Here is a 27287-nt window from a genome sequence, read left to right as displayed (position 1 = left end):
TTATTCTGCTGACTCTTGGACCTGACTTAAGTTTCAAGTGCAAGGATGGAAAGAAGCCCCCAGAAGGCAAGTTTCAGCTCAATGAAAGGAAGAGCTTTCAAATAACTAAGCAAGAATGCAAAGGACACCTCTGGAGGTAGTGAGTTGTTCCCCACAGAACCAGGAACAATATCCGAAAGAGGCCACTTGAAGTGGGAAGTTCTTTCCAACTCAGAGATCCTGTACTCTGACTGGGAGCACCCCAGGCGGCAGGAAGCCTGCCAGAAACCCTGTCCTGCCCTGGGCATTTCTGATTTCCCATGTGCCCGTCCATATGCTCTGACCTCTCACAGTGCAGTCAGAAGAGGAAAGGTAGGCAGGCTGCCCGCCTCCCGGGGGTGAGAGACATGGGCCTTAGAGATCCAAGAGCCAGGCACCCGGGAAGGGCATAGTCTTCTGGCTTTGGCACGATGCAGCAGGATGGCTCCCCCTGCACTCTGCTTATTCTCCCAGAGTCCCAAGCCCTTTCCGCCACATGGAAGATGTCAGGGCTGTACACCACACCGTGCACAAGGGCCTCTCCAGCTCACAAATCACTTCTCCGCATTCTATTCCATTAAGCCTCCCAGCAACCCAAGAGGTAGGCAGCAGCCAGCATATCTGTCATCAGATATCCCCGATGGAGAAACTGAAGCTCAGATAGGTACCCAGGGCCTCACCGTCCACGACAGAGACTCCAGTCTAGGTCTCATGGTTCCAGACCCTGAGTTTTCCTTTCGGCTAGGCTGTCTGAGAGAACACACGCATCATCAGGAGAATCTTCATCATCTCACTGGGCCATTGTACCCAGTGCCTTTCTCAGTGGCCTAGGGCACACCCAGACAATCTCTGGACTGGAGTGGACATGGGAAAGATGCAGGGCACAGGCAGACCCATCCTATAGATCAGCCAGTTAAGGGAGGAAAAGCTTTGACAGAATGACTCAGTGGCAAAGAATAGAGCCTGACTTCTAGTCCTGACCTCGAGCATGCAGCTGACAAGGAAGGAGAACCGGAGCGCAGTTCTCTCCCTCCCGCCTGCCCAGAGCAGCCTCACTGTGGCTTCCAGCTGGGCCCGAGTCCCACCCACATTTTATACCAAAAAAACCAGGGAGTCCACAGCTGCCAGGCCTCCCGCCTTCACGTGCCGTGGCACTGCGGGAGGCCTGTGTGCAGTGGGTCTCCGCTGTCCTAGTTTCCTGGCTAAAGACCTAGATAGAGCATCTAAATTTTCCTCCAGCCAACTGCTGCCCCAGATTTAGCCTCTCTGATGGATAGGTCTGTCTCTCTCCCCGCCAGTGGCCGTGTCTGTCACTCCATCCCATCCCCGGGCTTCCTGAATCACCTGTCTTTAAGTTGCTGACAGTACAGTGGAATCATCACTTGAAATGTATAGAACTGTATAAAGAAAATGCCAGAACTCTAACTCGAGACCTGGAGGAGAGCCTGGAGACACGGAGGCCCAGACTCGGGGCGGGGGTTGGGGGGGGGTGGAACAACACAGTGCTGTCGCGATGCCAGTCCTCAAATCCACGCCAGCCAAATACAGATTCTCAGTCCTTTTTGTTTTCTTTTTAATCAACAAAATGATTCTGAAGTCCAGCTGGAAGGATAAATGAGCAAGAATAACTGATAAAATTTTAGAAGAAGAAAAATGAGGTGGATTGTCCTATTGGATTAAAATCAAGATGTAAATTTGCAAAAATCAAACTGTTCATTCATTGATTCAATCCACAAACATCTGTCGAGTGCTCATCTTGGGCCAGGAGCTGTGCCAGGCCCTGGGAATGTCTGGAAAGCAAAGGGGACATGGTGCTTCTTGCCTGTAGGGCCGGATCAGAGCCCAGGGAGGGCTGGCTGGGAAGGGTGAGGAGCTCCTAAGAGACAAGTGAGGCAGTCAGGTGCTGAGCCACGGTGATGGCCCCAGCCCTACTGCGGCTGTCTGGGACAGGACAAGGAGAAGTGGCAGAGAGCAGTGGACTAAATCAGGCCCTCCCTCTGTGAGCTCCTCTGGACAAGCCACTCTGCATCTTCAGGTCTCAAACAGTTCACATGCAGGATGGGCCAGTATTGATAACATGATCATAATACTACCAGACACAGATATTCATTAACCACATAGTATGTACCAAGCACTTGGTATGTAACATTTCACTTAGCCCTCATGACATCACTAATAAGACAGGTTCTAGGCAGGGTGCAGTGGCGGAGGATCGCTTGAGCTCAGGAGTTCGAGACCAGCCTGAGCAAGAATGAGACCCCGTCTCTACTAAAAATAGAAAAATTAGCCAGGCATCCATGACGCGTGCTGGTAGTCCCAGCTACTCAGGAGGCTGAGGCAGGAGGATCACTTGAACCCAGGAGCTGAGGTTGCGGTGAGCTATGATGACGCCACTGCACTCTAGCCAGGGTGACAGAGTGAGACTCTGTCTCAAAAAAAAAAAAAAAAGATAGGTTGCATTAATCTATTATTATCCCCATTTTTCAGACAACAATATTGATTTTCAGGGAGGTTAAGTAACTTGCCCAAGGTCACAAAGCTAGAAGTGGTGGAGGTCAGCTTCGAACACAGGCAGCCTGGCTCCGGAGTCTGCACTGCTAACCGCTGCCCTGCCCTGCCCTTCAGGTGTGGTAATGGCGCCTCGGATCAGGCAAGGCCCCTGCTGCCCCGAGATTCCAGATGCAGCGGGTTTCGGCGGCTCAGCACCCTCCAATGAGGCAAAAGTCTCCCATGGCCCACAGGCTGCCTCAAGCCAAGGCTGGGCCAGCTCAGGACTTTGTTGACATTCAGAGAATGAAGGAACTTCTGAGATCATCAAACCCAATCACCCTTATGGTACCAGAAGCCCCTCTGTGGGTCACAGAGGCCACGACAGCCACCTGTGAACACTGACCAGTGGCTCATTACCTGCTGACACAGCTTACGACAATTCTGGATGGCGCTTTTTCTGGAAGGTGATCATTCACCCTTTTTACTTTCCTCCCAGGGGTTGGCGAAGAGAAAGACACTCCTTGCCAAGAAGCTATGACATGTCCCAGGCACTGTCATCCCACCTGGCCTCCCTGCCCTGCCCTGTCTGGTTCTCCAGCAAGGCCTGAGTGCCCGGCTCCCGGACATCACTCCCCAGTGCTAGAAGCCCCAGCCGGTGTAGCTGCCAGGGGCCCACGGCGCGCAGTGGGAGGGGAGTGTCACCCACCTCTCTCTGCTCCCGCTGAAGGCACAGCTCTTCCGTCTCCTCCATCAGTTTGTCTGCCAAAGCAAGCACACACGCATACACACACACTCACTAATGGCTCACTCTGGATCCAAGGGCCTGAGGTGGCCTCTGTCACCCCCAGCCTCTTCCGAGGAAGAGTCAGCACCCTGCCGGCCAGAGGGTGGGGCCAGCTCCTGGGGACAGAAGCCGCCTCACTGGCCTGAGCTGACACCCCACTTTTCCGTCATTGCACCTGCTTCGTGCATTCACAGGGCCATGAAGGGCCGCATCCTCGAAGCTCAAGCTCGAGTGGGTCTCTGCTGTAGCCAGGGGGTCCCCACCTGCCTCCCACCTGCACCCGGGTCTGGCTGGTGGGGGCAGGCAGAGTTCTAGGGGAGGTGTCGGGAGCGGCCAGAGGGAGACAGTGCTGGGGCCCGAGAGACTGAGCAGGCAGAAGGGCAGAGGGTCCCAGGCAAAGGAGCAAACCCCAGTCTCACAGGCTTCTCTCTCAAACAGAGCGTTTGCCAACCAATCAAGGCCACAGGGGCCTGGATCCCTGTGGCCTGGGAGAGTGGCGAGGGGCAAGTCCAGGCCCTGGGGACCTGGGTAGGGTAACAGCATCAACTCTGCTTATGGGGCCCTTACTGTGTGCCTGACAAGCACTTACAGACACTTTCTCATTTAGCCCAATTCTCGTATCACCTCTAAACCCAGGGACTATTTCTATCTCCATTTTAAGGGCGAGGAAACTGAGGCTGAGCTGCCCAAAGACACACACGGCCGACAGATGAGTGACGAGGCTGGACGCAGAGCCCAGGCTCCTAACCACCAGGCTCTCCTGCCTTCAGCCATGCTGGCCGAAAGGACACTTACACCAGAAAGCCCCCAGGTGCCTAACGGGTCTCTGGCTCCTCACAGCCTGCTAAGCTCCACCTGAGACACCCCCAGCCCTGCCCGGGTCCTCCACCAAGCCCCTGGCTATAGCCCCCAGCCCCCAAGTGCGACCATAGGGAGCCTCAGCTTCCAGCACACCCCTGCAGCCAACCTAAATACTCCTGCTTTTCCTTAGCCAACTGCAGCCCCTGGGCCTCCAGGCTTTTGATCATGGCTTCTCCCAGCTGGGCATTCTTCCAGGTCCTGGGGAGGGAGGGCAGATGGGACAGATGGGACAGAGGAGAGAAGGGGAAGAAACAGAAAATCGTTAAAAAGGAAGGGGAGAAGAGAAAGAGCATGCGCAGGTTTTGTACTCGCCTGTCCTTTCTCCTCCAGAACCCTGGCTTGCGTTCTCTCTGGCACCCATGGCTCTGGGCAGGCCACCAGCACGGATCACTCACGCTAGCTGGAGGCTGGCCCAGGCTGCAAAGTGGGCCATGGGGGGCTGGGCCAACGGCACTTTCAGAGCAGGGAAGAGATTGCTTCCCAGGTGGATTTCTACACCACAGAATGCCCTGCACCTGGTGCAAGGCCTGGCACAGGGGGCACAGTCAGTGTGGTTTGTTGGACGAAAAGCATGACACAGCTCGAATAGGCAGGGTCCGAGACAGGAATCTACGTGCAAATGGACTCTGTCGGGCTGGGATTTCTGTGGGCTGGACCCCAATTTACAAAGCACTAGCTCTGGTCTTTGCTAGAATTAACTATGGGCCCGGGAAGGTGAGATGGGTGTGAGGAGGTGCCAAATACAACTAGTGGATTGACTCCCAAGAGTTAGAGACAAATGGCCCCCACATCTGCCACTTGTGGCTCTAGACACTAACCAGGCTCACTTAGGGGACTGCTCACAGATGCTCTATAACCCTGTCTCCTCCCACCTACCCTAGCCAACTCCCACAACCCTGTCCCTGTGGCCACCAGGATCCCAGCAGAGGCAGGGAGCCCAGCCCGTCCTCTACCCCTTAGAGCCTCAGGCTGCCCCTCCTGGCAGTGAGCACTTACACCTTCCCAGACTCCTGCAGCATCTCCAGCCACTGGGTCTGCTCGAACTCAGACTCGGCAGCCAGCAAGACGTTCCCCTGCCAGGAAGAGGAGCCACAGTGTGGCTGAGGAGCAGCCACTTTTCGGCTGATGGAGGCCCAGCTCTACTCTCCCACCTCTCGCCACATCCCTGGGCACTGAACCCTCCCGGGCCAGGCCGTAGAGGGGTCGCCCTAGGGAGCCCGAGGAGCCGGCCTTCCCCTGCTGAGCCCAGGCCGAGGGGAGAGCCTTACTCACGTGGAAGTCCTGGTGGGAGATCTTCATAGCGTAGGGCATGCTGGGCTCTTCCTTGGCCTCCACCAGGCAGCCCCCCAGAGGGATGACTCCCTGAGGAAGAACCAGAACAGACAGCCCCCACCCCACCCAGCTCAGGTCACTCAGGGCTCCAGGGACCCTGGGACAAAGGCAAGTCCTGCCAAGGGCCCCCGGTGGGAAGCCAGACCCTAGGGTGACTGGGCAGATGCCAGACTGACTCCCAGAGCAGGGAAGAAGGGCTGGCAGGCTCGGGGTACAGGAGGGCAGGCGTCCAGCCCAGGAGGCAGGCAGGGGGTCTTTTGCCCCAAGAGCATTTGCTCTCCAGACTCTCTGCTAGACCAGAGCAAGGCAGCAGATGGTCCCCATCCCTCACAAGACACATCCCCTGATGTCCCTGCTGGGCCCTTCCCCACGTGGCCCTGGGGAGGGGTCGCCTCACCTTAGGATGTATATTGAAGTATTTGTTGGTTTCAAAGCTCTTTCTTTCACTCTCAGAGTAGTAAAGCAGAAAGCTCTCTTTGATGATGAAAAACCTACAGTGGGTGGTAGGAGAGGACCAGGAGAGAAGACGTGAGGTTTCTCCAGACAAGAGTGCCCTGTGGGCCCTGGCCTCTCGGCTCAGACTCATCCTCTCCAACTCACTTCCCTCATGTGCACAGAGGCCTCCGCCAACCAGCTGAGCCCCCGCAGGCAGCCCGACCCTCGCACCCGAGGGCAGCTGTAGTGGCAGCTCCACGACTAAGTTCCGGGTTTGGCTACCTTCGTCCCCTCCAACCACCACCCTCAGCACAGCAGGGTGGCCGGGTCCTTCCCCGGCACCATCAGCACCTTGAGCCATCACCTCCAGTCACTTAGGGTCTCCGGCAGGAGGAGTGGAAGGAAAGAAGGCGCGAGCTGCCAAGATGGGTCTTTGGCAAGTAATCACAAAGGCTGGCCACCAAGTGGAATTGGGGTACCAGGCCAGTGAGGCCAGGTCTGCAGCCCCGAACACCCCACAGTGTGACACCTGCACTGCGCCCAGCCTCCTGCAGGGACTCAGGTCTAACGGAGGGGCTCTGTGACTGCTGGGGACTCTCACAGGGCTAATGATTGGCGCTGGCTGTGAGGAGACACCAAGTGCCCTCCAGGGGAAGATCCAATTGGGCCTCAAAGCCCCAAGGCTCAGGGGCACCCAGAGTGGCTGGCTCGTTCCTCCAGGGCCCTGCCATTAGCACTGTTGTAGTGAGGGGACGTGAGTGGAATGTGGCGGAGATCCCGAAAGTTGTTGAGTGCGTGTGCGTCTCGGGGAGAGTTTAAAGCAGTGCTGCCAGCTCGGGGGCACACGTGGCCAACAGTGCCCATCTCTCTCCTGCTCTGTGTTCAGTGACTCGGTGTTGGTAGCTCGATAGTGACCGTGGTGGGAATATTATTTACATCATGAAAATCAAACACTACAAAACTGTCCCGCTCCCTCCCCAAGAGCCTGGGGTTACACGTTTACCAGCACATCTCTGGTTGAAAAAGCCCTCTTGCGAGGGGCTTGAAAAGCTGCTGGCCAGCGTGACGAAGTCAGTGAATCTCAGGAGGTCCTACCAGCTGCATGATCTCTCCGGAGCCCCCAGCAGCCAGGACTGCTGACCGCTGCCATCTCTCCTCTCCCAGGGACAGTGACACTCAGCTTTGTGTGAGCCTCATGCCAACCCGCTTCCTTCATTTGCACCGACCCTCTCTGCCCAGCACACAGCAAATGCAGCCCTGTGGGCCCTGCTCCGGGGTGACACCCTGCTAATGCCAACTCTTCCCCCAGGGCTTTCTGCTCCCAGTGCAGACAGAACAGAAGAACACCACCCACCCAGGCAGAACTGCGGTGACATTCTGCTCACCTCTCTGCTTTCCCACCCCTCTGCACCTCCGCCTGTCTGTGCTCCTCACTAGGCTTGCATGGCCCTGCAAATGGAGACTGGGCTGCTGTCCCCAGGATGCCCTCCCTCTTGCTCTTCATCCGCCTGGGCCCTTCTCACCCTCAGTGACCAGTCCTACCCACGCTGACGTCTGAGCTCCTCCCACACTTGCTGACCGGGCCATGCACTTGGCACCCACTGCCACACTCTGTGTGCTCAACTTGTCCCGAGGGGGTGCTAGGCTCCTGGAGGGTGGAGCCATCCCACATGTAACTCCCTTGGGCCGAGGTAGATGTCCCCTGTGTCTGTCCCCTGCCTGTTTCAAAGGAACTTCACAGAGTTGTTAAGAGCGCAGGCTTTGGCATCAGACAGACCTGCGGTTTTCCAGCTGGGGGGCCTTGGACAAGCAAGCCCACCTCTCTGAGTCTCAGTTTCTTTACCTGTAGAATGGGGGTAATAGCACCTACCTTATGCGGCTACTGTGAGGATCGGGTGAGGTTGTGCTCCTCACTCTGCCAATTTGCGGATGACTCAGGACAGAGCCGACAGAAGCACCCCCAAGGTCTGAATATGCAGGACTGCAGGGAGGGGTGAGGCAAGCAGCACAGGACGGCCTCCTGGGGCCTCTCCCCCCCTTTCCCCCTCCATGGCTTCTGAAATACTGCTATGGACTGAACTGCGCCCTGCCTCCAAATTCCTCTGTTGAAGCCTGCACCAAATACGACTGTTTCTAGAGATAGGTCTTCAGGAGGTGATGAAGGTTAAATAAGGTCGTAAGGGTGGAGCCCTACTCCAGTAGGACTGTGGCCTTGTAAGAGGAAGATCTGTCTCTCTCTCCCTCTCTCCCCTACCACGTGAGGACATATCAAGGTGGCCATCTGCGAGCCAGCACAAGTGTCCTCACCAGAACCTGACCATGCTGGCATCCTGATCTCAGAGTCCCAGCCTTCAGAACCTCGAGAAAATACATTTCTGTGGTTTAAGTCACCCAGTCTCAGGGCAAAGCCCTGCGCCAGGCCTGGAGGGTGGGCAGGCAGACGGTCATTACACACACGGGCAGGGAAGAGCTGGGCTCTGGGGTCCAACAACCCCCATCCCTCAAGCTGCAGCCTCAGGCCAGCTCCCAGGCTCAGAGCCTCTCTTTCTTCCTCTGTAAAATGGGGGCATAGATGTCTGTCTGTCTCTTAGGGCTGCTGTGAAGATTCCTTCATGGATTCAACAAATAATTACTAAGCTCCCACTCTGCACCAGGCTCTGCTCTGGGTGCTGGAGAGACAGTTGTGGATAAGAGAGACAAAAACCCCTCCCCACAGAGCTTACACTGCTTGCATGTAGCGGGCGGGGGTGGGGGCCAGAGAGTAAATAAATGAGAGAGAGAGAGAGAGAGAGATGACCCGTGCCAGGTGCGGATCAATGCTATGGAGGAAAATAAATCAGGGTGGGGGGTGGGAGTGAAGGGTGAGAGTGAGGACAACATCAAAGAGGTGGCTGGGGAGAACCTAATTCACAGATGACCTTTGTGGAGGGGAAGGTGTTCCAGCAGAGAAGCCGCAGGTGAAGGGCCCTGAGGTGGGAAGCACGCCCAGCTCTGGAGGGGACTTCAAGGCTACAGCAGCTGGGCCAGATTGCCCAGGGCCCTGTGGCAATGGCAATGACAATAACGATCACGCCAACGTTTATGTAGCACTTGCCACAAAGCACGCCTTATTCCAAGCAGTTACCTCTGTTAATGCATTTAACACTCACAGCGATCCTATGAGCAGGTGCTCCCTGCATTTTATATGGGCAGAATTGAAGCAGAGGTGGCGCAACTTGCTGCAAGTCACACTGCTAGTTGGTAGAAGCTGGCTTTTCTCTGAGTAAGAGAGACAGCCACCGGAGGGCTCCGAGCAGGAGGGACATGATCTGACTTGCATTGCAAAAGGCTCATCCCGGCTGCGGTGTTGAGGACAGACCCTTGAGGTGGAGGCAAGGAGATCCATTAGGGGCTATTGCCACCTATTGTTGGGGGGCAAGAGAGGATCCAGTGAGTGGAGGTACTTGCCTGGCACACAGGAGGTGTTCCCAAATGTCACACCCCTCCTTCTCCTCTTGCCTTCCAAAGGACAGCGCAGAGAGAGGCAGGGGAAGGAAGTTGGATGTCCAGGGCAGGTGCAGGCTGTAGGGATTACGAAGGGCCCACGGATCTTCATGCCATACCTGGCCCAGCTGCAGCTGTCCCAGCCTGGCTTGAGTGAAGGTGGGAGCAAGGGGAGGGGAGCTGGCGTGGACCTGGGGGAAGGGAGTCACTGCCTGACCGGCAGGGCTGAGTTCTACCCCAACACGGGGCTCATCTGGCCAGCACACTTCTAGGACCGCCAGGGCGACTTTGCTTATAAACCTGCCCCGGTGACAGCCCCGATGCCCCAGCTGATGATTCTTAGCTCCTTCTCCGCAGCTGGGGGAGCAGCACCCCTCCTCCCATCCTTCCTTCAAAGAACTCTCACCGTGACTGCAAGCCAGGGGCCCCCTCCTTCGGGCCCTGAGGAGTTGGGCTGGCTGTGCCCAAGGGCTGGCGATAGTCACCATTTCTGTAGCCATTCTCATGCGTTGGCTCCTGTGCCAAGGGCTCTATGTGGATCAGAGTATTTGATCCACGGAACAATCCTGGAATGTTAGGCTTTTCCTTCCCGTTTTACAGATAAGGAAACTGTGGCTTAGAGGTGAAATAATGTGAGCAAAGCCACACACCCAGGGCAGAGGTGGAGCTGGGACTGGAACCCACGGGCAGTAGTTCCCACACCTGCTCCACACACCACACCGCCTAAGGAGCTGCCCCTCCAGCCCCTGGCCAGGAAACAGATCTGCCACAGGCAGTAGGTTTCGAGGCTGGGATAGCCAAGGGTTAGAGCCCTGCCACGCATCGGCAGTGCAGCTGGGGCGAGTTACCTAATCTGTTTAGGCCTCAGGTGCCCGCTGTGTAACTTGAGGTTAATAATACCTCTATCTCATAGGGTTGTCGGGATGCTGGGTTTGTCCACATAAAGACTTAGAAGATCGCGGTAAATATTCCATAGATGAATCCCATAGTTACTATCACTGGGCTGCACGTCCGCTGCAGCCTCCCCTGACCTCCTTTCCCATTTGCACTCACCCGGCTCCTCCTGGAGGGAGCTCTTGGCTCCAGCCCAGCTGGCCGGCTTGGTGCTCCGGACACATGGCACACGCTGGCGCCTGTCCCTCCCCTGTCTGAAGCCCACCCCTCCTTCCAGGCCCAACATCAGCCCTGGGAGAAGCTTTGTCTGTGGGCCCCAGCCCTCAGGGCCCTCCTTGGCAGCCCACAGGTGTGGCGAAGCCCAGAGCGTGTGTGAGGTAAGGGGCTGGTGCCAACCCCAGCTGCCTCCTCTCTCCCAGGAGCACGTACGAGGTGCCAAGCCACTCACTTTGCTAAGTGTTTTATTGACAGTACCTTATTTAAATTTCTCTGAACAACTGTAAAAGATGAAGGTGTTTGGTGTTTTCTACTCCACTGGTGAGGAAACTGAGGCACAGAGGGATTGAGCAACTAGCAACTGGCAAACTTGAAACTCAGCCGTGTCTGCTGCCAAAGCCCAAGTTCTCCACTGCTGCGCCCTGTGGTGGCTGCCTCTCCTCGTGACACGTGACCCAGAGCTTCCTGGGGCTTATCTCTGGCTGCACGACCCTGCTCAGCTGAGGTCAGAGGGCATCAGCCATTCCCCTGCTACGCTGGGTCCTGTGCTGGCCCCTGGAGCTCCATGACTCACTGCCCTCAAGGTGCTCGTTGAATGTGGGAGAAAGAGTGTAGAAACCAATAATTTAAAAAATAAACTAATGTTTGCCACTGCGCCTGGCTAGGCACCGTGCTAGTAACAGCATTGTGTGTGTTAACGCATTCACTGCTCACAGGAGGTAGGGGAGGAAACTGGAGCAGAGAGAAGTTAAGTAATGTGCCCCAGATGGCACAGCCGAGAAACCAGGGAGCTGGAGCTATTGTAAGGCACCGGGGTATACCGGAACATTGCCCAACAGTGGGGTACACTGCCACGTTAGAAAGCGCCACAAGGATCAACTGTGACACTATAAAGCACCAGGACACACTGCTGGTACTTTGCATATTGTGGCGAAGGGTTCAACCTCTGGTCGTGCAACAAGGACCACTACACTGGACAGCAAGTGAATCCATAAACAAAGAAGCAAGGGTTTAGAGCCCCTTGGGGATAAGCAGAAATTGCTGGTGCAGGTTTTAGACTTTCCCGGGCTGTGGGACTTAATCTTGGGGCCAACATTGTAAGTTTAGATAAGGTACAGGAAGAGTGTAGACTAGGGAAGAATGAATGATTTAGGGGTCCAGCCAAGGGAGTTTTCCGAGAGAAGGTGACAACTGAGCAGGGTTTTGAAGAATGAATAGGAGTTTCTTAGGAATTGGGGAGGAAGCGGAAGGGGAGAGCTGCATTCCAGAGAAACAGCATATGCGAAGAATAGTGTGTTCAAGGTTATGGAAATGGATCTGATATTATTCACAGATAACTGCAAAAGGGGTGGGAGGGCAGTGGTGTGGAGGAGGGGGGAAAGGAGCGAGTTAAGGTCAGAGAGAGAAGCAGGGCATGCAGTCCTTGCCAAGAGGCTGGACTTCTGCCTGCAGATGAGGGGAGCTGCCAGCACGTTTCAAAAAGGGCACTTATCGAATTGTGGTTTTAGACATGGGGAGGGTGGCCTTCAGGGGTCCACAGCTAGGCAAAGGGGAAAATCAGAGTCATTGGGAGGTACAAATCAGCAGGGCTTGCTCAATAATTAGACAAGGGCAAGGCGAGCAGAGTCTGGGATGACACAGTGGCTAGGACTCTTGTCTTGGTGACAGCATGGACCCAGGTGCCATCCACATGAATTAGGAGACCCAGCAAGGGTTTTCTTAAGCTTTGTCCCCACTTTTCTCTCCCCCTCCCCACTCTGTGGTCTAAATGCAACAAAGACTCAACCAGAGCTTGCTGGCTGACACTGGCCTCACAAAGGATCCAGCTAGAGCCAAGGAAAATGCTACTGAGACCCACACTGGGCAGGTCCTGTTAAAGAAAGGCCCGTCCACTCTCTGTCCACTGTGCCGAGCTCCTTAATGTTTGGAGATGCAGATGAGTTTGAGAGTAGGAGCTGGGAAGGGCTTTGCATAACAGAATGAAAGAAATTTGAATGTGGGGGAAATTGCGGAGGACAATGGGGAGGAGTGATGGGGACGTGCAGAGGAGAGAGAAACCAGGTGGACGCAACAGTCTGGGTCCAAGGGTGTCAAGAGAGAGTGGTGCCATCTCTGAAGGCTTAAGGGACCAGGGAGCTTACACTCAATTTGAAGATGTTCCGCACTTCTGTGATTTAATTGAGTCCTCACCCTCCTCTTTGCCACACCCTCCCTGCAGGATAGGCTGTGAGATTCTCAGACTCCTTATGGAAGAGGTTGGTGTGTCTATGGGACAGTGGGAAGGGTGGGGAAAACTGAGGAATAAAAACTGAGTTCTGCCTCTGCTTCTGCAACAAGGACCACCTACACTGGACAACAAATTAATCCTTAAACAAAGAAATGAGTTTCGAGACTCTTGAAATTAGCAGAAACACTGGTGCAGGTTTTAGTCTTTCCCAGGATGTGCGATTTGATCTTGGGGCCAAATTTATCTCGCTTTCAAGCGGGCAGCAAGAGCCCAGTAGACATGTGAGTTAACATAGGTTTCATTTCCCAGGAAGAGGAACATCCAGCCCAGCTGCCCCCTCTTTTCCAGGCACAAACTTCCAGAATAAGCCCAGAAGCCAGCCTCCCTCAACTCTGAGCCCCTCGGACACTGAGAATGGCTGTGTGGGGGCTGGAGCTGGGGAAGGACAGCCTATCAGAAGTGTCCTTTTCAAAAGTGGCAGCAGGAAGGTGGAAACGACACAGCCCCCAGTGTGTGTCCCCTTTAGTCCATTCTGGGTGGCCTGGCTCATCCTGGCCTGTGCTACCCATCTGGCGTCTGGTCTGAGATGGTGGGACAGCAGGAACCCTGCCTGTGAAGTGTCTGAGTCATGACATGTTAGAGTTCATGGAGAGACCATCAAGTCCACGGGAGTTCAAAGAAAATGTTAGCAGAATTCTTCAAACAATATGGTAAAGATAAGCTTAGCAGGTAAGGCAGACACCAGTGCAGAGGTGCAGGTTGAAGTGGGTGAGGGGCCTTGGAGCTCTGCCCCGTTTCCAACACACTGGGGTACACTCAAGGCACCTCAATGATCATTCGTGGAACACAGTTAAAAAACCACATTTGACCCGCCCACCCCCATGTGCAGAAGAGGCACTGCTGGCCAGTGAGGTAACATGCTGTGGCCTCGGTCACACAGCTGATTGATGGTAGGACTGGAACTCAGAGCTCCTGCCTCTAAGCCTAGATCCACTTTCCACCACACCCACAGCTGCTCTCAGAAGAAATTGCCATATTATCTTTAAGTCCTGGAGATAAGGAAGCTAAACTGTCTGCAAGCTTGAGGTCTGGCCCACTCACATGTGAGTCTCATTTTCAAACCGGCCATCAACTATTACGAGGGCAGCTCCTTGAGGAGGGGAGTGGGAAAGAAGTGTGGCTTGTTTGCACAATCGGGCTCGTTTAGCTGTGGCAGACCTGGGCTGGGCAGATCGTCCTCTGACCCCAGTGAAGCCTGACCTAACGAGCGTTATTTCATTTTGTGGTTGTGTGATCTGGAGATTGTGCCCATCTCCTTAACCCAAGGACTTGTTGTAACCTCGAGGCCACCACCTGAGAAGGAGAAGGGGGTTCTGGGTACAAGGACCTGGGGAGACCCAGGTTAGGCTCCTTCCCCTGCCTCTGTGCTCAGGAGAACAACACCCTGGAACACGGGGAAGGCGGAGCCACGGAGTGGAAAACACTCTGAAATCTTCGGTATAAGGTAAATTGATCACTACTTTTTTCTGGAGGCAGAGACACTGTCCCCCAAGCCCCGCCCCTTTGTCAATGCTGAAAGAACATCCCTGCTCTGTCACCTCCCGAACCTTCCCACACACGTTAGCAGAACCCCTGCTCCTCATCCCCCAGCCTGCCACTGTGGTAGAAGTTTGGAGAACAGAGGTTGGTAATTTTTAAAAGGCGGTCGTGCAGGCACCCTCCACAGCAGAAATGCTACAGCCGTGCTCGTGGGATGCCTCACACAGCCACCTGTGGTGAATGCGTGTGAGCCAGAAAATGAGACCCAACCCCAGTGTCACGAGGGTGAGGGTGAGCTGGGGCCGTGGAGCTGACACGCTAGGCTCTTCCCTCAGCCCTTCAGGAAAGTTCAGTACCAGTGTAACCTCCGGGAAGTGGTGCTCAGAGCCAAAGACAAAACCCTGGGCCCCAAATCCCTGTGGGAAGAAAGTCTCCTCAAACCTTCAGATCTTTCTGGTACGGCGACCAACGTCTGTGCAGATGATCTTTCCACACCGGTGCAGGTTGTAGCCTGAGATTAGGGACGTGTGGCCACTATCTCTATGGCTCCTCTGGCACCTGGTGGACACCATGAATCTTAGCTCCCTGAGTCGGGGACTCACCAATATTCTGCAAGAGTAAACTGCTGCCAGGCTGGGCTCAGGCCCTGCCGCTGGCCACTTTGCACCCAGGGAGGAGGGACGGGTAGGGGTATGGATGCTCTTGTTGCAGGAGAGAATTGGCTGGGTCCCTCAGAGGCTCTGGCCTTGGGAGGTGTTCAGAAGGGATTTGGGAGAGGGGCTTAGAATGCTGGTCAGAGTATTTAACTCCAGGAAAGAGTCAGCCTGGCTGACCTGGGGCCCAACACGATGCTGACCCTGGCCAAGGCCAAGACGCCCACTCCCTTCCTCCTTGTCTTGGAGCTGCCCAGGCCTTTGCCAGGTCTTTGCACCTGCGTCTCCACAGTTCACAGAGAAGAAGAGGACAGAGTCACCAGCCTTACCTTCTAGACACCTCTCCCAGATTCTCTTCTCTCTGCTAATTAATGCTATTGACTCCCTTTCCCCTGTGTTGCCCCTGGGAAAATAAGCTGAACATTCAGCTCAAGGGCATTTTCCCACCCCAGGAAGGCAGGGCTGCTTGGGCAGTGAGGGTTGGAGGCACATGAGCTAAGATAGACTCTGAGCGGAAGCGGTTTTAGAGAACCTAGCCGGCCACAGCCGTTTCCATCCCGCCCACTCGTATTAATGCAGCACAGAGCCTCTCCCGGCCCCCTCCCCTTAGCTGTCCCAGCCAGGGCATCGATCGTCCTAATGGTTAGGCTCTGCAGTGGCAGGCCGGAGCTGCTCTGTCCCCAAGCCTTCCTGTGGCTGCTAATTACCTGAGTCCAGAGACTCCACTTTATGAATAGGAAACTGGGGCCCAGGAGGCCCTGACGGGAAGAAAGAGGGGGATGAGCTGAGCATTATGCCTCCCCCACACCCAGACCCTCTCTGGCTGGCTCTGTCGCCCACCCAAGGCTAATTCCTGTGTGTGTGTGTGTGTGTGTGTGTGCGCGCGCGCGCACGTGTGTGTGTGTGTGTGTGTGTGTGTGCGTGCGTGTGTGTATTACCAGAACTGGAAACATGGACAGAGGTCTAGAGTGGGAAGGTGGATGTTAGTCCTTTCCTGAGCCCCAGGGGAGGGGGAGTCTTTGCACAGCGGCAGCTCCAGAATTCCTTTAAAAGAAGAGAACGAGGGTGACAATACCCTTGGAAGGGGGCCAGAGGACTTGACTTGAAGCTGTATTTACAGACCATTCACACTGTTCTGACTTAGATTGGATTTTTTGGGACGTCCATGAGGACTGAAGATGGAGATTCTTAGGGTGGGGGATGTTCAAGCTCTCCTCAGCTCCACCCCACTGTGCTTTCAGCTGGGGGCCTATACCCCCGACACTGGCCAGGAATCAACAGTGGGTGCAGGGACCAGGTTCCCAATGTGCCTGTGGTGGTGAGAGGGATGAGGGAACATACCCTGGGGGTCACAGGCAGCTAGCATTTACTAGGAATGCAATCAGGTGAAAATGTCAGGCAAGAGCAGTCTCGGTTGACAAGACCCAGAGGCAATACCAGGGACCATAGCCAGACCCAGTGGAGATGTGTTGGCTACCTGAAGCAGCTGAGGCAGAAGAGAGATGGGGGCGGGGAACATTCTGTTAATGGTACTTGAATCTGCATGCACCCTTCCCACCCCCACTTGAGTGCCCTGGCAGAGACAAAGCTGCTCCTGGCCCTTGGAGGCTGCAGCTCAGATAGGATGACCATGGAAGTCTCCAAATACTCTCCATGCTGCTCCAAGCCTCCATTTATGGGATCAGAGATAAGCTTAACTTTGGAGGAATTCAAGGAGGCCATATGCTATTAAATCTCGGAGAGAAACCTGTCAGAAGTAACAAAAGTACCTGAAACTAGTGATGTGAAATGTGAGATACTGTCTACAGCTCCATTGGTTCTGCAGTCTTATAGAAGTATTAAATTATTCATCACAATAGAACATCAGCATCAACCACTACCACACCCACATGATCTGTGGTCCTGGAACATTTGAGGTCCCCTCTGCTCAGGGACAGACTCTCATAGTGTGGGATGGGGAAGGGGCATCTGGACACCCCTAGTTTCCTGGAATGGTCACACCTCCAGGGAAGGGCTGGGACAGGGTCTGAGTTCTCTAGGCCACAGCAGTAGCAAATCTCAGAACTGAAATTGACTCGAGGGTGAAAACTGTCCAGAAGATGGCCCATGGCTCCCCAAACCAGTCCGGAGCTTCCTGCAAGTCCAAGGCTGTGAGCTTCCTCTTCTCCCAACACCTCCCAGGCCCATTTGCAAGTGGAAAGTGGGGACTGACGTCGTCGGGGGACTGGGAGCTGGTGCTGAAGGACTGGCTGGGTGGCTCTGGCTCTCCTCACCACCTTTCCAAAGGATCAGTCCTTCTATAGGACCAATCTACCTTCTCTCCCACCCACCTACATCCCTCCTTTCCAGCTCCTCCACCTGAAGCACCAGAATCTCTTTTCTCTCCGCCCACATTTTCTTTTTAAAAAATTATTTCAAGGGACAGTTGGAGTGGTTGCCAACATGCTTCCCCAGGGGTGAGCACAACCCCCCCACCCCCTCCCACCCCCCTGCCTTTCGGAAGGGCCACGGCCCAGCTTGCTTAGTGCGAGTGTAGGGTTGGGGGTGGGCGCAAGGGGGACACTGGTGCCCCACTTCTGAACCAGCTCTTCGCGGTGGGCAGGGGGGTTGTGAAGAGGATGGAATTGACAGTGGGTCCCAGGGCAATATCTTTGGCTGGAGGTGGAGTTTCTCCCTCCGCGACAGAGTCTGGCCCAACCTGACCCAGTGGGCTCCGACCAAGGCCACGATCTCTTATGCCCACACCCAGCCTCCTCACTCGGGACTCGGGTTCATTCCACAGGGAATTCACACGCACCCGGGCCCGTGGTCGTCCCACCCTAGCTCTCCCGGCCCAGGCTAAGATCTACATATTCCGGGGGAGTCAGTGTAGAGTGAAACGGGGGCGAGGCCAAGGTCATACAGGAAGACAGAGGCAGGACGGGGACTGGAGGGAGTGAGAGGGGACCTTAGGCCGGGGATCCCTCCCCGGCGGTTCTCTGGGGCGCGGGGGCCGTGGGGGGAGGCGCACTCACCGCCGGGACCACTTGGCCGACGGCCTCCCGAAGGGCCGCTTCCACAGCACCCCGTAGAGCTGCACTTTGGTGCTGATGTCCAGCGCGTCCGCGTCAGTCTGCTCCAGGGAAGGCGAGGGTGACACAGAGTTGGACTTGGACGTGAACATCCTGCCTCAGCTGGGCTGCCCCCGGCCCGGAACACCCGCTTCCCCCCGGGGCCGGCAGGGACGTGGGGCCCCGGGCTAGCGCCAGCTGTTAGAGACAGTGGGGAAGCGGCGTCCACGAGCGGCTCGCGAAGCCGTCGGGGCGCGTCCCAGCGAGCAGAGACGCCAAGCAGCCACGACTCGGAGCTGCAGCATGAAAACGCGCTGGGCACGGGGCGCGCAGTCGGCGGCTCGGGCTCGGGATTGCGGCTGGCCGGCGGGAACTCAGCCGGGAGGGAGGCTCAGCCTCGGGCCCGCAGCATCTCCCCCTCCCCCAAGCGACAGCCCTAATTCTGGTGGCCCCGATTGGCTGGGAGTGGCAGGTGAGCCGGCTGGAGGCTGGCCTCGAGCGCCAATCAGGGCTGGCGCCGGCTGCAGGGCCGGGCTCATTGCGTCCGGAAGGTCCCGGCGGGATGCCGGGCCCGGGACTCGGCCACAGCACCTCCCCAGTCCCACCCCAAGCGCCCAACACTCTCCCGAGTTCCCTCTGGCGTACAGCGCCTCCATGGAAGCCGGGGACACGTCTGCGATGTGATGGGCTTGCAGTCACTCCTGCAGATACCTACTCGCCTCTGGGTGGAGGGGAGGAAGGAGCGAGGGGGTGGTGTCAGACGACCGGGCTTGGCATTCCAACTCGGTCCTTATATCGCTCAGTAAACTGCGGGGAGCCTTGATTTTCTCACCCGTAAAGTGGAGATGCGTGTACCTCCTTGGGCAGGCTGGTGGCCAGGTAAGACTACGGGAAATGCCCGAAGTGCCTACCCCGAGAGGAGGCTCCTTCAAGGTGGGTGGCCCCTCCCCGCCCCCTCTGGTGGGTTTCACTTTGCGCCGCCGCCGCCTCGCCGCCGCCTCGCCGGGATCGGATTTCTTTCCTGGAACTTGACTGTCTATGTCGGCATTTGGCACTCAGTGCCAATCTCGAACTATCAATGCAGTTTATGTTCGCGATTTATCTGCGCGCCCGGTCCGTGCTCCCTGGGGCTGGGTGCCCCATCCACTTCCGCTCTTTTTTGGGTAGGCATCTGATGACCGTCTCATTTTCAGGCCAGGGCAGACGTCTGCCCAGCCCTGGGGGACCGCCTCCCAGCGGCGGGTGGAAATGCTAGGTTGGCACAGCTGCTGGCACCACGCCAAATGCAAGGACTTGAGCTTGCGCAGTAAAAGGCCACCGGCCAGACCAGGATGCAGCCACCCTTTTCCAGGCTAGGAGCTGCAGGCCATCTCTGAGCGGTCATGATTCACCTATGCCCTTCGGAAAACCACTGTTTCACGTCGGGGTCTCTGATTCCTCAGGTGTAAGATAAAGAAGTCAGACTGGAACAGAAGTTTGCAAATGGTTAGTCTGAGAGCCACATAGTTTACACAGAGACTTTATTGCCCCAAGTAAAAAACTGAGGTTTTCTTTTCTTTTTTCTTTTTATTTTTTTGAGACACAGTCTCACTCTGTCGCCCTGGGTAGAGTGCAGTGGCATCATCACAGCTCACAGCAACTTCAAACTCCTGGGCTCAAGCGAACTTGCCTCAGTCTTTGTGAGTAGCTGGGAGTACAAGCCCAAGCCACCACACAGCTAATTTTTTCTATTTTGGGTAGAGACAGGGTCTCACTCTCACTCGGGCTGGTCCAGAACTCCTGACCTCAAGCGATCCTCCAGCCTCGGCCTCCTGGAGTGCTAGGATTACATGCGTGAGCCACCACAGCCACCAAAGCTTTTCTTAATATGCAGTAAAATGCACAGATCTTAAGTATTCATTTGATTAATGCATATACCATGTAATCATCACCCAAAGCAAGATACAGAACATTTCAGTCACTCCCAGAAAGGTCCTTCATGCCCTTTTCTAGTCATTTTCTTCCCCCACAGCCCCTTCTATCATTCTTACATTTGCACAGTGCTTTGACATTTTTTAATTCAATGCCTAAAGGGGTATTCTCCACAGACCCTGTCATCTCCCCTGGTGTTGTCCTGCCTGGCTCCTCCCTGCAGGCATTCGGATTTGTAATCCTCACTAGATGCTCCCCAAGGCCTTCCCAGGTCTCACATTTTATGAATCTGTTAAGAAGGGGCCTCAGAGCAGGATGAGGTGGTTCATTACTGTAATCCAGCACTTTGGGAAGCTGAGGCAGGAGGATTGATTGAGGCCAGGAGTTTGAGACCAGTCTGGGCAACATAGCTAGACCCCATCTCTACAAAAAATTTTTGAAAAATTAGCCAGGTGTGATGGCACGCATTGGTAGTCCCAGTTACCCAGAAGGCTGAGACAGGAGGATGTCTTGAGCCCAGAAATTCAAGGTTATACTGAGCTATGATTGAGCCACTGCACTCAGGCCCAGGTAACAGTGAGATACTGTCTCTTAAAAGAAAAAAGGGGAGGGGGATGGGCGTGGTGGCTCTTGTCTGTAATCCTAGCACTCTGGGAGGCCGAGGCAGGAGGATCGCTTGCACTCAGGAGTTGGAGACCACTCTGGGCAACAATGAGACCCCCGTCTCTACCAAAAATAGAAAAATTAGTTGGGTGTGGTGGTTCACGCCTATAGTCCCAGCTACTTGGGAGGCTGAGATGGGAGGATTGCTTGAGCCCAGGAGTTTGAGGTTGCAATGGGCTATGATGCCACTGCACTCTACCCAGGGAGGACAGAACAAGACTCTGTCTCGAGGAGAAAAAAAAAAAAAAAAAAAAGGCAGGAGCTTCTGGAGGCCTTCCTTAATCACCACCCAGCAACTTCCCTTAACTGACTCTGGAGTTCCCAAGCCCAGAAACTTCCCATTGTTGCTGCCTGTCCAGAGGAGTCCATCTGAATTCGTTGTGCTTCTCTCATGGCACATGTTCCTCTGCAGAACATCTCAGGCTGAGCTTTCACACAGGGTCCAAGCCCCCGGTCCATCAGGTGGAAGGAGACAGGACTGGGAAGATGATAAAAGCCAGGGCTAGAGTGCAAAGTGGACATTTCACTTTTTTTTTTTTTGGCCTAGTTTTGACACATGTTCTCATGCCTGGAAATTTTCACACTTTAGCAGTATTACTTTTCTAAGATGGAAGCCAAAAAACTTGGGTTAAGAGCCTGTGGTATGGAGTTTACCAGTCATGGGCACTGGGACAGAACTTTTGAGTTGGAGGTGACAAACGTGAGGAAAAAGCATGCACGGCCACGCACTTTTCAAGGGAACATGGTAGCAGAAGCACCTGACTTGCCCTGGGTGTCAGCTGTGCATTCCGGAGGCGGCAGCGGCAGCAGCATTCGAGCTGGCCGAGTGGCAGTACACAAACAGCAGCAGCAAGTGCTCTGTGGCAGCTGCCACTTTCTCATCAGATCGCTTCTGCAGCATGGTTTGGGGCATGGCTCCTGGCAGCTCTGCTCAGGCCTGGTTCTCTGGCCCTCCCAATATCCTTTTAGTAAATTCATTCATTTTCTGCTGAATCGGGTCAGTAGCAGCTTTGGCTGCTTGTGTTAAGGCCTAGTACAAGCTTGTGAGCCACGGGCCAGAGAAAGGCAGGATACCTGGAATCCTTCAAGAGGTCCTTCACAAGGAGAAGGGCTGAGTGAGCCCAGAAAAATCCTGGGAAAGGCTCGGTTTCTCCAATGGAAGAAATGGAGCACAGGTTTCTTCAATGGCAAAAAGAAACCAATCCTTGCCCATTTCCTCTGCATAGAGGACATCTGAAAAGACCTTAGCTAACAGCGGTTAAGGCTGACCAACCTGAGGCAAACAGCCGAAGTTTGATCAACCACTAGATACTTGAATGGGTTCTGTTTCCCTTCAACTAACCAGTGCAGATCGTGCCAAATCAGTCTTGAGAGAAGCTCTTTCTGCTTCCATTGCGCTCTCTGCCCCAGCTGGTGGGAGTGCTGAATGCCTAGCTGATAGTTTGGCAGAAGACAAAACAAGCTGGGTGCCAATCCAGTGCCCCAGACCAAGAGGGTCAGAGCTGCCCAATCTTATCAGAAACTAAGAGAGACTATCAGGGGTGGAACTCAGGGTCCCTAAGTGCCCTATACTGCTTAGATGCAGAGCTGATGTTCTAAGTACAGTATTTACAACCAACTCATTTCAATTTTTTTAAAAAAACATTGAACTTGGAACCATTTCATTTGATTTTACAACAGACCCACAAGGTACATACTATTTTTAGTTTTCCAGATAAGAAAAACAAAGTTCAAAAAAGTTGTCCACCTAAGGTCACACAGCTAGTGATTTCCTGGAACACGACAGCCCCTAAACACGTGTTGAATGAGGGAAAGCGGCAGGCTGGGTACTTGGTTTGTCTAAGCCCACCCCCTTCACATGGTGGCACACTGTCATGTGGAGTAAAGTGCAGTCTAGGAAAATATTAGACTACTTTCAGTCTGTCCCCATTTTTCAGGAATTTCTCTCAATTGCCAACTCACCTAAGGTTCAAAGTTCCTGTAGAACTAAAGCAGCAAGTCTACTTGCACTATAAAAATTCCAGCTTCTCAGTTGTGCTCAGGGATGGATTCCTAATAATGAACATACATTTTCATAACGTTGCTTTTATCCGTACTCTGCAGGCTCATATGATAGTCGCCATTGTTCCAGGAAACAAGTATTAGCACAGGAATTTTAAGTGACTAGCCCATGGTAAGGAAATGTGTGAATACTGATGGGAACCAGCTCTTTGGTCTTATACTTTAGCTAGAGTGAGACAGACACGAGGGTCTTATATAACCCACTCAAGCCACGAATGGGCAGAACATGGCCTAACAGAAAACGGTGACAAGGCTCTCCCTGGAGTCACATCCTGACTGGGCCACAAATGGGCCACAGAACCTCCCAGCAACCTGGACAAAAGTGGCTCTTCCCATAGTGTCACCTCCTCAGCTCCCTGCACCCCACGCCCATCCCTGATCCCACCCTCAAACAGGCGGGCCATGCCTTTTGCACTTGTTTCCAGGCAAGTGCCAAGTGAAGGACCCAGGATCACTGCTCTTCTGGCTTCTCTGAGCTGTCCCAGCACCAGTGTCAGTCTGGCTGGGCCCAGCCCAAGTATCCCCAAAGGACCAGGAAGAGAGGAGGCAGAAAGATCTGGGCTCCAGGCCCTGTCACAGCATCAGATGTCTTCCGTGGCACCTTTTTCCTTCCTGCAACCCCAATTCTATCATTCAGGCTCCCACCCTAGATTCTACAAGGCTAAGGCACCAATTTCTGCAGAAACTACACCCTCCTCTTGGTCCTGTGGACCTTTGCCCATCCATCCATTCTAGCATATGTCCTTGGAGTTTTTGTCTGTGTGTTTGCTTCCCTTCCAGACTCTGTGCTCCTTGAGGGCAGAGTCAAGGGCATGCAGTAGATGCTCAACAAATACTTACTGAATTGATCTGTCTTCCCTTGGCCTCTGTTCAGGTGCTGCGGTTTCCTGTTTCAGTTTGCCAACCCAATGGACACTGACCTTTCAGGCCCTGAGCTTCTCCTCATCCATAAAACGGAATCTGTGGGTGGTTGAGAATGTATGTGAAAGCAATCTTTAGATGGCAGACTTGTCACCTGCTTTTAGTGTTAAGACAGGTTTAAGTTCAGCCTTTGCCATTAGCTGTGTGTCTAAGGACTGTCACTGGACTCTCTGGGCCTCAGTGTTCTCTCAGCCCCACCTCTCCCTCTATTTTCAACTTGCTTCATGTTCAAGTCTCTTGATTTTTTTTTTTTAAGAGATGTGGGTCTCACTAAGTTGCCCAGGCTGGCCTTGAACTCATGGGCTCAAGTCCCACCTCAGCCTCCTGAGTAGCTGGGACTACAGGTGTGTGACACTGTGCCCAGCTCATGTTCAACTCTTTCACTAGGACTATGCAATTGTACTTTGAAATGACTCTCCTTACCTACAGCAGAATCCCCCGAAGAATCCAGGTTCCTCACAGTTACTCATGTGATCTTTCCAAGGCCCAAAATTGATCCTGTGAGTCTCCTGTTTAAAGCTCTCTGCTAGATCCCATTCCCTTGACCTCAGCCCCCAACTCCTAACCTTTCCTCCTAAGACCCTTCCCTTCAGTCTACTGTTGCTCTCCTTGCCACTCTGCTCCAGCCACAAAGGTTTAGAGATCCTGAGAAGCCACCATGCTCTTTGCATCTTCTTGTCACTTGCTGTTCCCTCGGTCTAGAATGCCTTTTTTTTTTTTTTGAGACAAGTTCTTGCTCCGTCACTCAGGCTAGAATGTAGTGGTATGATCATAGCTCACTGCAACCTCAAACTCCTGGGCTCAAGTGATCCTCCCACCTCAGCCTCCAGAGTGTTAGGATTACAGGCGTGAGCCACCATGCCCAGCCTACCTTTCTTCTTATTCCCAAAATCCTGCTTCAAGATTCAGCCCAAATGACTCTTCTTTGTGATGCTGTTTCAAATGCCTTTGTGAGGATTAAAACACGTTGCCATTTCAAATGCCTTTATGAGGATTAAAACACATATCTCTTCTTACTGAATTATAGTCCTACTTTGATTGTATTTCCTAAGGCCATGATGGGTCTTAGGCTCCATCGTGCAGTGTTTGGTTGCCCTCAGAGGAACCAAGAGGAAGGACGATGAGGTGGGGTATAGGGCACCACATCTGGTGCAGAGCCAGTGGGCTCAAGGACTGAGGGGCAGTGGGAGCCGAAGGAGAGCGTGTGTGTGTGCAGAGGACCAGCTGCCCTGTCCCTGGGTGTGCTGAGGAGCAGCATCCCAGCCGGCTCCCTCAGGAAGTCTTCACTGACTGCCGGGAAACACAGCCTGAAACCTGCTGGCAGGCCCCCACTCAAGATTTCTCTCAACTTGAACTCTCTTGCACTAGACTAGATTGGTTCTGCTCTCATCAGCAGGGTCAGCCTCCTACTAAGCTTCTGCCCTCTGGCTGCCCATTAATCGCTCACACCCAAGGTTGCTAATGTAGAAGTGAGTGTTTCTGGGGGTGGCCGGGGAGGACCTTGCAGCCCTGTGTCAACTGAAGAATGACAAGGTGCATAAACTTGGGAAGGAGAGCTTTATTTCTCATGAAGGGTGCAGTCTGCAGGCTGGCCATCGTGCAGGCTGGGAAGCCCAGAGCATGTACTTTGAGGGAAAGGCAATAGCAACAGAAATTTTTGCAGAGCAGGGTGGCTGCATATACATATTTAACAAGCTATAGGAGAAATACGCACATGTCATGTTCCTTCATGGGATCTATGTTCAGAAAATGGTGGCCTTGGCACGATCCAAGGGTGGAGTTTTCAGCCTTCTGTTGCCAAAAGGTGAAGCAGAGGACAAGAAAACTCTGTGCAGCCTCAGTAGACTGGTTGGAACCACTCCACGGTCAGTGTTCTCTTATCAGGAAAGAATGCTGGTCTTGTCTTATCAAACCTCAAGGAGGAGCGATCACAAGATTTTATCGAAACCTCAAGGAGGAGCGATCACAAGATTGGTCTCTGTTTAGCCCTTAAGGAAGAAAGCCCGGTTGCTGTTAGAGAGGAAGGGGGCGTGTCTGACCGCCCATCCCACCTTGTGATGGCTGAGAACTCAGTTTTAAGGTTTCTCTGGGGTCCCATCGGCCAACATGGGGCCCATTCAGTTGGTGGGCGGTTTAGGATTTTATTTCAGTTCACACCTGCCAGCTACTTCACAGCATTAACAGGACTCTCGGAAGCCAAGGGCTTTGCGGCGGGCAGCACGGTACTCCCTCTCGCGGGTGATGTGTGGGTTAAAGCATATACATTAATTTGTCTTCTAAGTACCCAAAGATGGTTATTAAGTTCTGCCTGCAAGAGAGTCCCAGGCACAGGCAAACAATCCAGTTCCCCTCTCCACTGGGCCCCCTCCTCTCATGGCTCCTGAATTTATCAAGATCCCTCAGTTCTAGAGTCAACTGGAGCAGCACACATACTTCCACTCACATTCCTACCTCTAAATTATAAAACTGGGCAATGACTAACATTGCAACAGAAATCAGTAGCTGAGCCAGAAATGGGATCCAGGTTTTCAGATCCCTAAATCAGTCATACAGCGCCTTACTTAGCATTGAGTGAGTAACCCAGTTAATTTCCCACCTGCACACTCAGTCGCATGCCCTTTCTGATTCCCAGCTCCATCGCTAACTCCCAAGCTGCCCTCACCTCGTGTGCAGCAAAGGCGGAGCTACACAGAGGGTCAGCTGCCGGTCCTGCCCCACGTCAGGGCTGCCGCTGGTGGAGGTGGGTAGTAAATTAGGAAAAAATGAGCCTCCTCAGGGCAGACCAATACATTTAACAACAAATATTTACTGAGAACCTACCTGCCTGGAGCCTATATTCTAGTGGGGAAGAGGGACATAGTGAAGACATGTACAGCCACGGGTCGCTTAGCAGTGGTATGTTCTGAGAAACGGGTCGCTAGGCCATTTCCTCCCTGTGTGAACATTTCAGGGCAACAGAGTGAAAGGGCACAACGCTGACTTCCTAAGATTTCAAAGTCCACTGCTCAAGGCAGAGGAGAGACACAGCACTTCATCTGAAGGCTTCTGTAGAGATGGAAGGAATCATAAACACCACGTCCTCTTTGCTGATTTTCTTCTCCATGGGGAGAGGTTTTCAGGAATCGTAACATTCTGGGCACAATCTCTGCAACCAGCTGTAGCACATGTGATAACACAGAGAACTAGCACAAAGTGGACCCAGTAATAATTAATGAATCTAATGACTATACATAAAAATTATACGCTTCAATGATACACTGCTATAAATAGCACATATTTGTATTTAAGTTAAAAATGAGCTCCAGCACTAAAGCCCACAGAAGGAGAAAACATTTATCAAATTCACAAGTTGCATTTCTATTTAATCTCTACTTCCAGGGTCGGTTGTTCATAGCATCTACATACTCATATAACGACTCTGCCCACTGAAATAAATCCAGTGTGATTGGGATCTGTTGCCTACTTCTCTTTTCTGAGAGAACTACCTTCACAAATACTATTTGTTACCAATAACAGCATGGCAAAAAAATTATCAATGACTTCGTGTCTTTTGGGGCAGATGGTCTATTGAGTCCTCAATTTCCCCTCCCTCCTTTCTCTTTCCCTTCCTTTAAGGATGTGCCTACTGTAGGTCCATCTTTCTACTGCCCTTCATAGCTTTTCATTCCCTTTTCTGATGTTCAAATGTGGGTCAAGTCTGGTTGACAAACAGAAAAACTGCCAACAGAAAAGTAATGAGCCAGTCACAC

The 27287-nt window shown here is 53.6% G+C and overlaps 1 protein-coding gene across 1 annotated transcript in view; it reads right to left on the bottom strand.

Moving 5' to 3' along the window:
* The window catches only part of PLEKHD1 (pleckstrin homology and coiled-coil domain containing D1), a 33064-nt gene extending 14969 nt beyond the window's left edge, over positions 1-18095 (bottom strand). Inside the window, exons 1-6 of the mRNA XM_069465076.1 lie at positions 17947-18095; positions 5883-5976; positions 5426-5515; positions 5150-5226; positions 4260-4351; positions 3215-3267 (exon numbers count right to left, since the gene is read on the bottom strand). Of these exons, the coding sequence (XP_069321177.1) occupies positions 3215-3267; positions 4260-4351; positions 5150-5226; positions 5426-5515; positions 5883-5976; positions 17947-18095 (555 nt within the window). The remainder of the gene's footprint in view (positions 1-3214; positions 3268-4259; positions 4352-5149; positions 5227-5425; positions 5516-5882; positions 5977-17946) is intronic.
* Between the last annotated feature and the right edge of the window lie 9192 nt (positions 18096-27287).

Source organism: Eulemur rufifrons, chromosome 2 (assembly GCF_041146395.1).
Source record: "Eulemur rufifrons isolate Redbay chromosome 2, OSU_ERuf_1, whole genome shotgun sequence".
Lineage (NCBI taxonomy): Eukaryota > Metazoa > Chordata > Mammalia > Primates > Lemuridae > Eulemur > Eulemur rufifrons.
The sequence above is the reverse complement of the archived record's forward strand: the minus strand, read 5'-3'. Positions and strand labels throughout refer to the sequence as shown.